The sequence below is a fragment of the Coregonus lavaretus genome, assembly GCF_964263955.1.
Source record: "Coregonus lavaretus genome assembly, contig: HAP1_SCAFFOLD_6747, whole genome shotgun sequence".
In the NCBI taxonomy this organism is placed as follows: Eukaryota; Metazoa; Chordata; class Actinopteri; order Salmoniformes; family Salmonidae; genus Coregonus; species Coregonus lavaretus.
The window spans coordinates 1-18,215 of record NW_028163674.1 but is presented as its reverse complement, the minus strand read 5'-3'; the positions used below and the strand labels follow the sequence as shown (position 1 = coordinate 18,215).

The window sequence follows — 18,215 nt, the reverse complement described above, 5'->3', positions numbered from 1 at the left end:
AGTTACATCTGGGTCGACGTGTGGTTTGACCTCCAGTTACATCTGGGTCGAAGTGTGGTTCGACCTCCAGTTACATCTGGGTCGAAGAGGAATATATTATATCAACAATATTATAACATATTCTCTCTCTCAGATACGCCACTCTCGCATATAACGAGGCCACGAAGAATCATCTAGACCCAAGGGAGAGAGGCAGGGAGTCCAAGATGGTGGCATCACTGGAGAAATATCTATTGAAATGCCCTGGCGTTTTATCTCCACCCAAAGAGAGGAGAGTGTATCGGGGAATCGATCTGGTAGACGTCAGAGCCGATGGGCATGAACTATCTGGCAGCACAAGATCTGGCAGACAGCGGGAACAACTACAGTCCAGAAACTGGCCAATGCTGGTTTAGAAGTGAGGGAGATCGTGTCAGTGAGTGGGCATCGGTGCGAAGGTTCGCTCCTTAGCTACTGACGTCCCTCACTGATGGAGAGAAAACACTGGAGCAACATCCTGGCCGAAAACAAAGAGAACAGTGCAGCACCATCAACACCCACAAGGCTGAAGCAAGGCAGCAGTACTAGTAACACAGACTCTGACAGATATTTAAACCACTGCACTATCCAGGGCAATATACAGATACAGTGGGGAAAATTTTTATTTAGTCAGCCACCAATTGTGCAAGTTCTCCCACTTAAAAAGATGAGAGAGGCCTGTAATTTTCATCATAGGTACACGTCAACTATGACAGACAAAATGAGAAAAAAAATCCAGAAAATCACATTGTAGGATTTTTTATGAATTTATTTGCAAATTATGGTGGAAAATAAGTATTTGGTCAATAACAAAAGTTTCTCAATACTTTGTTATATACCCTTTGTTGGCAATGACACAGGTCAAACGTTTTCTGTAAGTCTTCACAAGGTTTTCACACACTGTTGCTGGTATTTTGGCCCATTCCTCCATGCAGATCTCCTCTAGAGCAGTGATGTTTTGGGGCTGTCGCTGGGCAACACGGCGGACTTTCAACTCCCTCCAAAGATTTTCTATGGGGTTGAGATCTGGAGACTGGCTAGGCCACTCCAGGACCTTGAAATGCTTCTTACGAAGCCACTCCTTCGTTGCCCGGGCGGTGTGTTTGGGATCATTGTCATGCTGAAAGACCCAGCCACGTTTCATCTTCAATGCCCTTGCTGATGGAAGGAGGTTTTCACTCAAAATCTCACGATACATGGCCCCATTCATTCTTTCCTTTACACAGATCAGTCGTCCTGGTCCCTTTGCAGAAAAACAGCCCCAAAGCATGATGTTTCCACCCCCATGCTTCACAGTAGGTATGGTGTTCTTTGGATGCAACTCAGCATTCTTTGTCCTCCAAACACGACGAGTTGAGGTTTTACCAAAAAGTTCTATTTTGGTTTCATTTGACCATATGACATTCTCCCAATCCTCGTCTGGATCATCCATATGCACTCTAGCAAACTTCAGACGGGCCTGGACATGTACTGGCTTAAGCAGGGGGACACGTCTGGCACTGCAGGATTTGAGTCCCTGGCGGCATAGTGTGTTACTGATGGTAGGCTTTGTTACTTTGGTCCCAGCTCTCTGCAGGTCATTCACTAGGTCCCCCCGTGTGGTTCTGGGATTTTTGCTCACCGTTCTTGTGATCATTTTGATCCCACGGGGTGAGATCTTGCGTGGAGCCCCAGATCGAGGGAGATTATCAGTGGTCTTGTATGTCTTCCATTTCCTAATAATTGCTCCCACAGTTGATTTCTTCAAACCAAGCTGCTTACCTATTGCAGATTCAGTCTTCCCAGCCTGGTGCAGGTCTACAATTTTGTTTCTGGTGTCCTTTGACAGCTCTTTGGTCTTGGCCATAGTGGAGTTTGGAGTGTGACTGTTTGAGGTTGTGGACAGGTGTCTTTTATACTGATAACAAGTTCAAACAGGTGCCATTAATACAGGTAACGAGTGGAGGACAGAGGAGCCTCTTAAAGAAGAAGTTACAGGTCTGTGAGAGCCAGAAATCTTGCTTGTTTGTAGGTGACCAAATACTTATTTTCCACCATAATTTGCAAATAAATTCATAAAAAATCCTACAATGTGATTTTCTGGATTTTTTTCTCTCAATTTGTCTGTCATAGTTGACGTGTACCTATGATGAAAGTTACAGGCCTCTCTCATCTTTTTAAGTGGGAGAACTTGCACAATTGGTGGCTGACTAAATACTTTTTTCCCCCACTGTACATGTGACATACAATAACTAGCTAGCTATCTCAGCTGTGGCGGATAACAAAGATAATGTATAGTTTCATTGATTAAAATAGGTTCAAATTAATGTTATGGCTTGTCTTTCTTTTGTCTGAACAGTGTCTTGACGAGAGATAAAAATCTTTTATGCCAGGCAAAATCACGCATTATTAGCTCATTGTTATGGATATATCCAGATGAATGTCATTAGAAAACAACTACTTTTGCTGTTTGTTTTTCTGGCTGCACTGTTTGTCGTGCCTGTGTTAGCCGTAGTTGGCTACCTGTAGTAAGCAAGCAAGGGATAAGAACGTTGTCAGGCAACATGGCAACGGAACCATTCCAACGAACAACCATAGATACAGAACAAAAATACTTCTCTGGCAACTGAACATTTAGAATGAATGATTGGGTCATGTCCATAGATATAAAATAAAAGGACTTCAAGGCTGGGACGTGTCTCTGCCATCCTAACTGATAGAATGAACGACCAGCCAGCTTGGGTAGCAACCCTAGATTAGTGTCGGGACTATATCTCGTGGAAGGATGAAATAGTATGAATAAAAACATCAAACTTTTTTAAAAATGTCAATCATTATTTTAATATGTTGGTAATCCATTGTATAAAAGTGATGATGCCATCGAGGTTGGTGTGTGTGTGTGTGTGTGTGTGTGTGTGTGTGTGTGTGTGCATGTGCAACAAGCACTCACAGTCTCACTGCAGAATTAGATGTTTTTGCACTTTTCTCCAAACGTACAATTTTGAAATTGTACATACAACGCGGTGGAAGCAGTGTGTGTGTGTGTGTGTATGTGTGTGTGTGTTGTCGCAGAGCATTTTACCTGTGTTCCTACGGGGGATACAGGAGTGTTTTATTTGTGAGAGTTCATGGCTGTGAGCTGCAGCAGAAGCCCTCTAATCCCACTGCAATCACCTCATGGCTGATTAAAACCATGGAGCCACGGATGGAGGGAAGAGGAGGAGGAGGAGGAGGAGGAGGAGGAGGAGGAGGAGGAGGAGGAGGAGAGGGAGGAGGAGGAGAGGGAAGAGGAGGAGGAGGAGGAGGAGTGGGAGGGGGAGAGATGGAGGGACAAAAGACAGCTTTGTCACAGTGTCCTTCACACATCACATCCATAAAGTTTGGAGTGAAGAAAAGCAAAATAACAAATGCACACACACACACACACACACACACACACACACACACACACACAGGACTGGTTTTAAGTCTGAAAGTGCGTTGCGATTACACCCATCATCTAAAAGTTCGGTTGGATGCATTTATCAAACTATTCTACAACATCAGCCTAACTGGCAACTAAGAACCAAAATAACCCCCCAAATCAGCATCTCAGGCGTTGGTATCCTACTGAGGCTGGGTCACATCAGCAGAAATGTCATTAATTAGGGGGATATGAGAAGGGGTGTAGTCACGCAAACAAAACAAACAATCCATTAATCACTCAACACAAGCAGTCACACACACAGCTACAGAGTCTCAGAGAGATGGGGGAATACGTTAGGGAGGTGGAGAGGGAGAGACACTCACTGAGTAAGGTCAGAGAGACAGAGACAGATAATGTGATTGTTATCTAATATCACACCAGGTGTTTCTGGCTGTGTTGGTTCATGAGAGAGGCTCATAGTTCTGCATCTAACACACCATTCATCATCATCACCAGCCCAGCTAATGAAGAACATCGTCTGAGGACCAGACTTAGTGCAGAGAGGAGCGAGGGAGGGGAGGGAGACACACACACACACACACACATGCCTGCAGGCATACACACACACACATTTGAATACACAACACATACACCTTCATACACTGAGGAAGGAAGGAGACACACACACACACACACACACACACACACACACACACACACACACACACACACACACACACACACACACACACACACACACACACACACACACACAGTAGAGTGATGTGGGTCTAATGGGGCCCGAACAGTAGCTGTTTAAAGAGGAGCGGTAACAGGTGCTCCTCATTAAGGCCAGAAGAGAGAGAAGAAAAACAGTGGGAAAAGAAGAGAAGAGCAAATGTTGCGCTAATATTCCCGTGTTCATCATTAGCGTCTGCTGGACTGGTGTTACGCGGATATTCCCCTCTGCTCTCCCCCTTATCCCCCCTACCATCTCCATCCCTCTCTCTCTCTCTCTCTCTCTGAGGGCTCAGCTCACACTGGAGCATGTATATGGGGGAATGGTGGACCGTCTGGGGGACTTTGTAGGGGTGTAGGGCTCCAGGGGGGTTCTACAGTGCCTTGCAAAAGTATTCATCCCCCTTGGTGTTTTTCCTATTTTGTTGCATTACAACCTGTAATTTAAATGGATTTTTATTTGGATTTCATGTAATGGATATACACAAAATAGTCAAAATTGGTGAAGTGAAATGAAAAAAATAACTTTTTTCAAAAAATTATATAAAATAAATAACGGAAAAGTGGTGCGTGCATATGCATTCACCCCCTTTGCTATGAAGCCCCTAAATAAGATCTGGTGCAACCAATTACATTCAGAAGTCACATAATTAGTTAAATAAAGTCCACCTGTGTGCAATCTAAGTGTTACATGATCTCAGTATATATACACCTGTTCTGAAAGGCCCCAGAGTCTGCAACACCACTATGCAAGGGGCACCACCAAGCAAGCGGCACCATGAAGACTAAGGAGCTCTCCAAACAGGTCAAGGAAAAAGTTGTGGAGAAGTACAGATCAGGGTTGGGTTATAACAAAATATCCAAAACTTTGAACATCCCACGGAGCACCATTAAATCCATTATTAAAAAATGGAAAGAATATGGCACCACAATAAACATGCCAAGAGAGGGCCGCCCACCAAAACTCACAGACCAGGCAAGGAGGGCATTAATCAGAGAGGCAACAAAGAGACGAAAGATAACCCTGAAGGAGCTGCAAAGCTCCACAGCGGAGATTGAAGAGTGGCCAGAAAAAATACATTGCTTAAAGAAAAAAATAAGCGAACACGTTTGGTGTTCGCCAAAAGCCATGTGGGAGCTTTTTGGCCATCAAGGAAAACGCTATGTCTGGCGCAAACCCAACACCTCTCATCACCCCGAGAACACCATCCCCACAGTGAAGCATGGTGGTGGCAGCATCATGCTGTGGGGATGGTTTTCATCGGCAGTGACTGGGAAACTGGTCAGAATTGAAGGAATGATGGATGGCGCTAAATACAGGGAAATTCCTGAGGGAAACCTGTTTCAGTCTTCCAGAGATTTGAGACTGGGATGGAGGTTCACCTTCCAGCAGGACAATGACCCTAAGCATACTGCTAAAGCAACACTCAAGTGGTTTAAGGGGAAACATTTAAATGTCTTGGAATGGCCTAGTCAAAGCCCAGACCTCAATCCAATTGAGAATCTGTGGTATGACTTAAAGATTGCTGTACACCAGCGGAACCCATCCAACTTGAAGGAGCTGAAGCAGTTTTGCCTTGAAGAATGGGCAAAGATCCCAGTGGCTAGATGTGCCAAACTTAAAGAGACATACCCCAAGAGACGTGCAGCTGTAATTGCTGCAAAAGGTGGCTCTACAAAGTATTGACTTTGGGGGGGGGGGGGGGGGGGGTGAATAGTTATGCACGCTCAAGTTTTCTGTTTCTTTGTCTTATTTCTTGATTGTTTCACACACAAAAAATATTTTGCATCTTCATCTTCAAAGTGGTAGGCATGTTGTGTAAATCAAATGATACAAACCCCCCCAAAATCCATTTTAATTCCAGGTTGTAAGGCTACAAAATAGGAAAAATGCCAAGGAGGTTGAATACTTTGCAAGCCAGTGGACGAGGAGGGGGGTTTGTTCTAACTTTCTAGGTCCGTTATACTGTTAGTAAAGTTTGTGCTTTTAATGATGTAACTATTGGCCAATATATATATATATATATATTTTAATAAGATCTCTCATCCCTCTCTCTCCCTCTCTCTTTCTCTCCCTCTCTCTTTTTCCCCCTCTCATCCCTCTCTCCCATTCAGCTCCCCTCTGCTCTTCTCCTTTCCCCCTACCATCTCCATCCCTCTCTCTCTCTCTTTCTCCCCCCTCATACCTCTCTCTCATTCAGCTCCCCTCTGCTCTTCTCCTTTCCCCCTACCATCTCCATCCCTCTCTCTCTCTCTTTCTCCCCCCTCATACCTCTCTCTCATTCAGCTCCCCTCTGCTCTTCTCCTTTCCCCCTACCATCTCTCTTATTACTATTCCTCCTCTCTCTCTGTAGATCCAGTCCAGGTGCAACAACCGATAGAATGAACAACCAGCCGGTTGTTGCTGAAATTCTGACCAACAGGTTAAAAGAACTACATAAGCTGCAGGGAAGCAGTTCTTAACACGCACACACGCACACGCGCACACACGCACACACACACACACACACACACACACACACACACACACACACACACACACACACACACACACACACACACACACACACACACACACACACACACACACACACACACACACATAGGATTGTGTACACATACGCACGCAGGCGCACACGCGCACACACATACACACGTACACACACCTTTTCATGACAGAGGACTCTCCTCTTCCAAGGCCAGGCATTTACATTCTGCCTTACCTGTCCTAATGTGTCAGCTGGACAGGTGGCTCTTATTAACCCTCTCCCCCCTGCCGCTGCACATGGAGACCTCCGCAGCCTTAACCATTAACTTGGACCGCGCCAATGCACACAGGAGAGAGGGGGGAGTGGTTCTCATTAGACAGAATCAATGACAGTGATGTATTGATTTGTCAGAGGCTCTCAGTGGCTCTGCTAGGCCCCCAGAGCTATGTGTGTATGTGTAGGGAGAGAGAGGGAGGGACAGGGAGGGAAAGAGGTAGGGAGAGAGAGAGAAGCAGGGGGAGGGAGGGAAAGAGGTAGGGAGAGAGATAGAAGCAGGGGAGGGAGAGAAAGAGGTAGGGAGAGAGAGATAAGCAGGGGGAGAGAGGGAAAGAGGTAGGGAGAGAGAGAAGTAGGGGAGGGAGAGAAAGAGGTACAGTATGTAAAGAGAGAGATAGGTGGAGGAACAGAGAGTAGTGCTTCTCTCCCAGTTTGACTTTGAACCTATCCTCTCTCCTTTCCATTACGTTCCCTTACTCTTCTCTTTCCTCTTCCCAATTCCGTTACATTCTCCACCTGCCTGGTGGTCCCCTGATCCCAATTACTCTCTATCTGGCTGGGTTTTGGTATGGTGAACATGCTCTGCTGTGTTTGGCTTGGCTGCCTGGGGGAACAGGTTTGTGTGGGGCTACGAAACCTGGACTGTTGTTTCACGTTTTGTAGAACCACTGCTGTGATGTGTTTTGTGTGTGGGGGAAAGTGGCCACAGGATAGGCATCCATAGATGTAAGCATGAATGTATCCTACAATCAACCAATCATCTCCTCTTGATTCAACGTTTTATTACAATACCACAGCACTGCACATCATCATATTCAACCTTTCTGAACAAAAGGATTACAAATAAAATGTCCTATCAAATTAGCATCCCAGATTAACCATGTTATCTCAAGCATCACAGCATTATTTACTTACATACAACTCTCAACAGAAGACTATTACAACAAGTAGTGACATATAGTATGACAGCAACATCTGTCTTTCTGTTGATCTTATGTGATCTGTAAAATAAAGGTATAAAGTTGGTGTTCAGTAGAAAAGCAGAGGAACTGAAGACCTGAATGATGAGGGTTCAGCCCATCCGGTACCAGAGGAACTGAAGACCTGAATGATGAGGGTTCAGCCCATCCGGTACCAGAGGAACTGAAGGCCTGTATAGTGAGTGTTCAGCCCATCCGGTACCAGAGGAACTGAAGGCCTGTATAGTGAGTGTTCAGCCCATCCGGTACCAGAGGAACTGAAGGCCTGTATAGTGAGTGTTCAGCCCATCCGGTACCAGAGGAACTGAAGGCCTGTATAGTGAGTGTTCAGCCCATCCGGTACCAGAGGAACTGAAGACCTGAATGATGAGGGTTCAGCCCATCCGGTACCAGAGGAACTGAAGACCTGAATGATGAGGGTTCAGCCCATCCGGTACCAGAGGAACTGAAGGCCTGTATAGTGAGTGTTCAGCCCATCCGGTACCAGAGGAACTGAAGGCCTGTATAGTGAGTGTTCAGCCCATCCGGTACCAGAGGAACTGAAGGCCTGTATAGTGAGTGTTCAGCCCATCCGGTACCAGAGGAACTGAAGGCCTGTATAGTGAGTGTTCAGCCCATCCGGTACCAGAGGAACTGAAGGCCTGTATAGTGAGTGTTCAGCCCATCCGGTACCAGAGGAACTGAAGGCCTGTATAGTGAGTGTTCAGCCCATCCGGTACCAGAGGAACTGAAGGCCTGTATAGTGAGTGTTCAGCCCATCCGGTACCAGAGGAACTGAAGGCCTGTATAGTGAGTGTTCAGCCCATCCGGTACAAGAGGAACTATAATAATAATAATAATTATAATAATAATTTATAATTAATAATAATAATAATAATTAATAATAATTTTTTTTATTTAGCAGACGCTCTTATCCAGAGCGACTTACAGGAGCAATTAGGGTTAAGTGCCTTGCTCAAGGGCACATCGACAGATTTTTCACCTAGTCGGCTCGGGGATTAGAACCAGCGACCTTTCGGTTACTGGCACAACGCTCTTACCCACTAAGCTACCTGCCGCCTGTATAGTGAGTGTTCAGCCCATCCGGTACCAGAGGAACTGAAGGCCTGTATAGTGAGTGTTCAGCCCATCCTGTATTAGAGGAACTGAAGACCTGTATGATGAGGGTTCAGCCCATCCGGTACAGTGTGCAGACCAGGCTGTACTCAGCATACTGGCCCAAGCTGCTTTACTCTGGAAGGTCTGTTGGAGTGTGATCTGAGAAGTGTGTGTGTGTCCTGTGTGTGTGTGTGTGTATTACCATGTTGAGTGTGTGTGTGTGTGTGTGTTACCATGTTGAGTGTATGATGGGTCAGGGAAGTGACAGGACACTCTGCTGGTCTCTCAGAGTGTCCTCCTCCTCGTCTGAATGACACTCCCTGGCTCCGAGCCTGCAATATCAAAGAGACCAATCAGAGAGGGTGGAACATCAAAGATAACCAATCGGAGAGAGAGTAATATCAAAGGCACCAATCAGAGTGAGGGACAGATCAAAGGGCAACCAATGGGTTGAGGAGGATTTCCTGGAAGCTGTTGAAACAGCCTCAGTGGCCTGCCTCGGTGCACAGCACAGCCGTCTTGCCATGAATGAAACATGAGCTTGGTCACGGTTACACAATATTCATATATACTGCACTAAGCTCCTTCATGTTCACGTTCATACTGTGACTGACCCAAATTTAAGGAAAGCTTTGACTATGTACAGACTCAGTGAGCATAGCCTTGCTATTGAGAAAGGCCGCCGTAGGCAGACCTGGCTCTCAAGAGAAGACAGGCTATGTGCACACTGCCCACAAAATGAGGTGGAAACTGAGCTGCACTTCCAAACCTCCTGCCAAATGTATGACCATATTAGAGACACATATTTCCCTCAGATTACAGCGATCCACAAAGAATTCGAAAACAAAACCAATTTTGATAAACTCCCTTATCTACTGGGTGAAAAACCACAGTGTGCCATCACAGCAGCAAGATGTGTGACCTGTTGCCACAAAAAAAGGGCAACCAGTGAAGAACAAACACCATTGTAAATACAACCCATATTTATGTTTATTTATTTTCCCTTTTGTACTTTAACTATTTTCACATTGTTACAACACTGTATATATACATAATATGACATTTGAAATGTCTTTATTCTTTGTGAGTGTAATGTTTACTGTTGTTTTGTGTTTATTTATTTACTTTTGTTTATTATCTATTTCACTTGCTTTGGCAATGTGAAAATATGTTTCCCATGCCAATAAAGCCCTTTGAATTGAATAGAAAGAAAGAGAGAGAGAGAGAGAGAGAGAGAGAGAGAGAGAGAGAGAGAGAGAGAGAGAGAGAGAGAGAGAGAGAGAGAGAGAGAGAGAGAGAGAGAGAGAGAGAGAGAGAGAGAGAGAGAGAGAGAGAGAGAGAGAGAGAGAGAGAGAGAGAGAGAGAGAGAGAGAGAGAGAGAGAGAGAGAGAGATACTTGACCTGAGGTGGTCTAAAGGGAGAGAGAGAGCGAGATTAATTAATATTAATCATTAATATTGTTGTTGTAGTTGTAGTATATTTATATGTTTATTTATTTTCCTTTTTGTACTTTAACTATTTGCATATTGTTACAACACTGTACATACAGTTGAAGTCGGAAGTTTAGGTTGGAGTCATTAAAACTCGTTTTTCAACCACTCCACAAATTTCTTGGTAACAAACTATAGTTTTGGCAAGTCGGTCAGGACATCTACTTTGTGCATGACACAAGTAATTTTTCCAACAATTGTTTACAGACAGATTATTTCACTTATAATTCACTGTATCACAATTTCAGTGGGTCAGAAGTTTACATACACTAAGTTGACTGTGCCTTTAAACAGCTTGGAAAATTCCAGAAAATTATGTTATGGCTTTAGAAGCTTCTGAGAGGCTAATTGACATCATTTGAGTCAATTGGAGGTGTACCTGTGGATGTATTTCAAGGCCTACCTTCAAACTCAGTGCCTCTTTGCTTGACATCATGGGAAAATCAAAAGAAATCAGCCAAGACCTCAGAAAAAAAATTGTAGACCTCCACAAGTCTGGTTCATCCTTGGGAGCAATTTCCAAACGCCTGAAGGTACCACGTTCATCTGTACAAACAATAGTATGCAAGTATAAACACCATGGGACCATGCAGCCGTTATACCGCTCAGGAAGGAGACACGTTCTGTCTCTTAGAGATGAACGTACTTTGGTGCGAAAAGTGCAAATCAATCCCAGAACAACAGCAAAGGACCTTGTGAAGATGCTGGAGGAAACAGGTACAAAAGTATCTATATCCACAGTAAAACAAGTGCTATATCGACATAACCTGAAAGGCCGCTCAGCAAGGAATAAGCCACTGCTCCAAAACCGCCATAAAAAAGCCAGACTACGGTTTGCAACTGCACATGGGGACAAAGATCGTACTTTTTGGAGAAATTTCCTCTGGTCTGATGAAACAACAATAGAACTGTTTGGCCATAATGACCATCGTTATGTTTGGAGGAAAAAGGGGGTTGCTTGCAAGCCGAAGAACTCCATCCCAACCGTGAAGCACAGGGGTGGCAGCATCATGCTGTGGGGGTGCTTTGCTGCAGGAGGGACTGGTGCACTTCACAAAATAGATGGCATCATGAGGAAGGAAAATTATGTGGATATATTGAAGCAACATCTCAAGACATCAGTCAGGAAGTTAAAGCTTGGTCGCAAATGGGTCTTCCAAATGGACAATGACCCCAAGCATACTTCCAAAGTTGTGGCAAAATGGCTTAAGGACAACAAAGTCAAGGTATTAGAGTGGCCATCACAAAGCCCTGACCTCAATCCTATAGACCATTTGTGGGCAGAAATGAAAAAGCGTGTGCGAGCAAGGAGGCCTATAAACCTGACTCAGTTACACCAGCTCTGTCAGGAGGAATGGGCCAAAATTCACCCAACTTATTGTGGGAAGCTTGTGGAAGGCTACCCGAAACGTTTGACCCAAGTTAAACAATTTAAAGGCAATGCTACCAAATACTAATTGTCTAAGAGTGTATGCAAACTTGTGACCCACTGGGAATGTGCTGAAAGAAATAAAAGCTGAAATAAATCACTCTCTACTATTATTCTGACATTTCACATTCTTAAAATAAAGTGGTGATCCTAACTGACCTAAAACAGGGAATTCTTACTAGGATTAAATGTCAGGAATTGTGAAAAACTGAGTTTAAATGTATTTGGCTAAGGTGTATGTAAACTTCCGACTTCAACTGTAGATAGATAGAAAGAGAGTGAGAGAGAGAGAGACGGGGAGAGACAGAGAGAGAGAGACATAGCGAGAGAGAGAGACAGAGAGAGAGAGAGAGAGAGAGAGAGACAGAGACATAGAGAGAGAGAGTCAGAGAGACAGCGAGAGAGAGAGAGGGAGAGAGAGAGAGGGAGGGAGGGAGAGAGAGAGATAGAGAGAGAGAAGGGGAAGTAAAACAAAGAGAATGAGAGGGTGGATAACTGAAGAACAGGAAAGTGTGTGTGTGTGGCTGAGGGCTTTAAGGCGCTGTTTTAGGAGAACACAGTGTAGTGTATCTTAATCTTGTTATTACACGTCTCTGTGTGAGCCACAGCACTTCAACTCAGCATAGAGCCTAGAGCGCAGATTACAACCTCTATTCACACACACACACACACACACATAAACATATCACTTATGTGGACACACACATTCTCGAAGAACCTAAAAACATAGAAGTGTCCATACACGCACACACACAGAGACACACAGATGTAATAGTGGTGAGGGGAGGATAGGGATAGGCTCACGCTGAACATGCCGGCGATGCTAAAGCCTTTCTGCACGCTGACCTTCTATTACACACTTAATGTGACCAACGGAACGAGGGATAGAGAGGACAAAAGAGAGGGATTAAACATCTAACAACAGGATGGAGGGAGAGAGAGAGAGAGAAAGAGAGAGAGCAAATAGAAAAGGAAGAACACGAGCCATCCATGCTGAGCCCTCTTCCTAACACACACAACCATCACATAGGCACTGAAGAGATGCAGGAAAAACACACACTCAAAGAGAAAGCAACACACACACACAAACACTACTAATGCTATTCTGTATATGAGTAAACTAAGCCAAACCTCTGGGTTGATGACAGTGGTCAGACAGCAGAATATAGTTTTAAGAGAAGGAATGTACAGAGTGACCTATGTTTTGATCTTGGCCATAGACATGCTGCTCACAGGCCCACAGGCAACACACACACGCACATACTAACTAATGACTGGGGCAGGGGGAGGGGCAGTGTGTATGCATTGTTTTAATGATTCAGCAGGCAGAATGCTAACGAGGCACCATCTCTAACGAGCTGCAGCTAATGAGTGTCTGGTCCCCATGGAAACGGATATACAGTATATACCCACCGGAGGGAGCCCCACCTCCTGACACGCCCCTCTGTTTCAGCTCCGCCCCCCGGAGAGGGGGACACCTGGGGCAGATCTGAATCTGGGAAGCATCACAACAAAGACAATATCATCATCACCACCATCATCATCATCATCATCAAAAACTAACTAAACTAATTCACACTGAAGCATACGTCTGGGAGAGACATGATGAGAGTAGCAATATCCTACCACTATTATCACTATCCTGGTCAGTGTGTGTGTGTGTGTGTGTGTATGTGTTCAGGTGGACACGGACTGATATGCAAACTGAGCCAGTGACAGCCTCTGATGCAGTTGTGGCAGATCGCGGTGTTGTTGTGGAGGCTTCTGTCACCCATGATGGAACATCTCATCCTACATCCAGGACAACACTCATTGGTATCAGACGGATGCAGCTACTGCAACACTGGACTGGCCTGAGGCTGCAGGGGAAACTGGACTGGCCTGAGGCTGCAGGGGAAACTGGACTGGCCTGAGGCTGCAGGGGAAACTGGACTGGCCTGAGGCTGCAGGGGAAACTGGACTGGCCTGAGGCTGCAGGGGAAACTGGACTGGCCTGAGGCTGCAGGGGAAACTGGACTGGCCTGAGGCTGCAGGGGAAACTGGACTGGCCTGAGGCTGCAGGGGAAACTGGTCTGGCCTGAGGCTGCAGGGGAAACTGGACTGGCCTGAGGCTGCAGGGGAAACTGGACTGGCCTGAGGCTGCAGGGGAACCTCACTGCTCTGGACTGTGCTGTCCACTCTGTCTCCCATTCCATGTACCAGAATGCTGCCGTTGGCCAGGACATTCTCACCATTACTGTTAAGGTGAGGCTGCAAGTTCTACCAACAAAATATAATGTAGCACTCTGGTACCCTGCAAAACATTACCCATTTTGTATTCTACATGAGTCAAATGTAATGGAGTCCATTGTCCATGTTGTGAATGGCTGCTGTTTATAGAACGATTTGTACATTGCTAGACATGACCGCCTTGTTGACCTGATAGCCAGCGAGCTGAGAGAAGTGGTCTCACCAACAGCACACATGCAGAAACATTCTTGTGTAAGGGGAAGCTGATGTGATGATGATGATGTGTTTTCCTGTGTGCCAAATACGCCAGATATTGTTGTTGTGGGGGGAGGCCAGGGGGAGGTGCTCATTTTGGAAGTGGGCGGCTCATTTGACGCTACATGGAGCAGGTCTTTGCTGATGAGCTGCTTCAGTACCAGCCCCTCGTGGCTTGGACAGCCTCGGGTGGAGGTGCAAGCTGGTGGAGCTATTTGGCAGTCTCGGCCACGTACACAGGCTAGCAGTGCGTGGCCTCGAGATTGCGGGCCTGACAAAAAACTAGGGCAAAGCAGTTGGCTAGGTACTGCTCTGTTTCAGCTGTCGTGGGCAGCCTAGCTGTTTGGAGAAGGAGGTACTTTCTGTACCCTTGAGTGCCATGCATACAGGGACCTTTGAAATGTTTGGATCCTTTTTTTGTAAATTTGATTGGTGGATTCAAATAAAGTATTTAATGTGTGTGTGTGTACCTGTAGCCATCAGTCTGAACTCCTCCGCCAGGCTGCTGAGAGCCTGTGTGTCTACGTCCTGCTCCAGGTCAGGGTCCTCACAGTCCGTCTGGTCCACTAGACAGATGTCCAGGATCTCCTGAGCCGCCCGAGACAGAGGACGGGAGACGGGTTGGGACATGGTGCCAGAGACAGGGCGAGACACAGCACTGGTAGGACGGGAGGACAGCCTTGGAGTAGATCTACCTGAAAGACCAGTAAAACACAGACAGACAGAGAGCAGGAAGTGTGATCAGCACAACACCAAAGAACCAGGAAGTAGTAGAGCATGTAGGTAGAGGAGGGAGGGAGGGAGAAGAAAGGAGAAGAACATGTGGTACAGGTGGGATGGAGAGATATAGAGAGAGCTAATGAGAGAGATAATGAGAGAGATATAGAGAGAGATAATGAGAGCTATAGAGAGAGATAATGAGAGATATATAGAAAGACATAATGAGAGAGATAGAGAGCAATAATGAGAGATAATGAGATAGATAATGAGATAGATAATGAGAGAGATAATGAGAGAGAGATATAGAGAGATAATGAGAGAGATAATGAGAGAACGCAGGAGAGCGCAAGTGAGACAGAATAAGAGAGGGAGAGAAAGAGAGTATAGAAGTCTATAGAATCACTGGTGTTTTATCCCTCTACTGCAGTGTCTATAGAATCACTGGTGTTTTATCCCCCTCTACTGCAGTGTCTATAGAATCACTGGTGTTTTATCCCCCTCTACTGCAGTGTCTATAGAATCACTGGTGTTTTATCCCCCTCTACCGCAGTGTCTATAGAATCACTGGTGTTTTATCCCCCTCTACTGCAGTGTCTATAGAATCACTGGTGTTTTATCCCCCTCTACTGCAGTGTCTATAGAATCACTGGTGTTTTATCCCCCTCTACTGCAGTGTCTATAAAATCACTGGTGTTTTATCCCTCTACCACAGTGTCTATAGAATCACTGGTGTTTTATCCCCCTCTACTGCAGTGTCTATAGAATCACTGGTGTTTTATCCCCCTCTACTGCAGTGTCTATAGAATCACTGGTGTTTTATCCCTCTACTGCAGTGTCTATAGAATCACTGGTGTTTTATCCCCCTCTACTGCAGTGTCTATAGAATCACTGGTGTTTTATCCCCCTCTACTGCAGTGTCTATAGAATCACTGGTGTTTTATCCCCCTCTACTGCAGTGTCTATAAAATCACTGGTGTTTTATCCCTCTACCACAGTGTCTATAGAATCACTGGTGTTTTATCCCCCTCTACTGCAGTGTCTATAGAATCACTGGTGTTTTATCCCCCTCTACTGCAGTGTCTATATAATCACTGGTGTTTTATCCCCCTCTACTGCAGTGTCTATAGAATCACTGGTGTTTTATCCCCCTCTACCACAGTGTCTATAGAATCACTGGTGTTTTATCCCCCTCTACCACAGTGTCTATAGAATCACTGGTGTTTTATCCCCCTCTACTGCAGTGTCTATAGAATCACTGGTGTTTTATCCCCCTCTACTGCAGTTTCTATAGAATCACTGGTGTTTTATCCCTCTACTGCAGTGTCTATAGAATCACTGGTGTTTTATCCCCCTCTACTGCAGTGTCTATATAATCACTGGTGTTTTATCCCCCTCTACTGCAGTGTCTATAGAATCACTGGTGTTTTATCCCCCTCTACCACAGTGTCTATAGAATCACTGGTGTTTTATCCCCCTCTACTGCAGTGTCTATAGAATCACTGGTGTTTTATCCCCCTCTACTGCAGTTTCTATAGAATCACTGGTGTTTTATCCCCCTCTACCGCAGTGTCTATAGAATCACTGGTGTTTTATCCCCTCTACCGCAGTGTCTATAGAATCACTGGTGTTTTATCCCCCTCTACTGCAGTTTCTATAGAATCACTGGTGTTTTATCCCCCTCTACTGCAGTGTCTATAGAATCACTGGTGTTTTATCCCCTCTACCACAGTGTCTATAGAATCACTGGTGTTTTATCCCCCTCTACTGCAGTGTCTATAGAATCACTGGTGTTTTATCCCCCTCTACTGCAGTGTCTATAGAATCACTGGTGTTTTATCCCCCTCTACTGCAGTGTCTATAGAATCACTGGTGTTTTATCCCCCTCTACTGCAGTGTCTATAGAATCACTGGTGTTTTATCCCCCTCTACTGCAGTGTCTATAGAATCACTGGTGTTTTATCCCCTCTACTGCAGTGTCTATAGAATCACTGGTGTTTTATCCCCCTCTACTGCAGTGTCTATAGAATCACTGGTGTTTTATCCCCCTCTACTGCAGTGTCTATAGAATCACTGGTGTTTTATCCCCCTCTACTGCAGTGTCTATAGAATCACTGGTGTTTTATCCCCCTCTACTGCAGTGTCTATAGAATCACTGGTGTTTTATCCCTCTACTGCAGTGTCTATAGAATCACTGGTGTTTTATCCCCCTCTACTGCAGTGTCTATAGAATCACTGGTGTTTTATCCCTCTACTGCAGTGTCTATAGAATCACTGGTGTTTTATCCCCCTCTACTGCAGTGTCTATAGAATCACTGGTGTTTTATCCCCCTCTACTGCAGTGTCTATAGAATCACTGGTGTTTTATCCCCCTCTACCACAGTGTCTATAGAATCACTGGTGTTTTATCCCCCTCTACTGCAGTGTCTATAGAATCACTGGTGTTTTATCCCCCTCTACCACAGTGTCTATAGAATCACTGGTGGTTTTATCCCCCTCTACTGCAGTGTCTATAGAATCACTGGTGTTTTATCCCCTCTACTGCAGTGTCTATAGAATCACTGGTGTTTTATCCCCTCTACTGCAGTGTCTATAGAATCACTGGTGTTTTATCCCCTCTACTGCAGTGTCTATAGAATCACTGGTGTTTTATCCCCCTCTACTGCAGTGTCTATAGAATCACTGGTGTTTTATCCCCCTCTACTGCAGTGTCTATAGAATCACTGGTGTTTTATCCCCCTCTACTGCAGTGTCTATATCACTGGTGTTTAATCCCCCTCTACTGCAGTGTCTATAGAATCACTGGTGTTTTATCCCCCTCTACCACAGTGTCTATAGAATCACTGGTGTTTTATCCCTCTACTGCAGTGTCTATAGAATCACTGGTGTTTTATCCCCCTCTACCACAGTGTCTATAGAATCACTGGTGTTTAATCCCCCTCTACTGCAGTGTCTATAGAATCACTGGTGATTTATCCCCCTCTACCACAGTGTCTATAGAATCACTGGTGTTTTATCCCCCTCTACTGCAGTGTCTATAGAATCACTGGTGTTTTATCCCCCTCTACTGCAGTGTCTATAGAATCACTGGTGTTTTATCCCTCTCTACTG

At 45.2% G+C, this 18,215-nt stretch overlaps 1 protein-coding gene across 1 annotated transcript; it reads right to left on the bottom strand.

Annotated features, from left to right (window-relative positions):
* Window positions 1-7,663: 7,663 nt before the first annotated feature.
* Window positions 7,664-15,082, bottom strand: LOC311117888 (uncharacterized protein). The gene is made up of 4 exons (XM_084192789.1): window positions 14,858-15,082; window positions 13,317-13,398; window positions 9,218-9,316; window positions 7,664-7,907 (listed from the first exon to the last, which is right to left on the bottom strand). The coding sequence occupies exons 1-3, from the start codon at window positions 15,015-15,017 to the stop codon at window positions 9,238-9,240; spliced, it is 321 nt and encodes a 106-aa protein (XP_084048915.1). The 5' UTR covers window positions 15,018-15,082; the 3' UTR covers window positions 7,664-7,907; window positions 9,218-9,237.
* Between the last annotated feature and the right edge of the window lie 3,133 nt (window positions 15,083-18,215).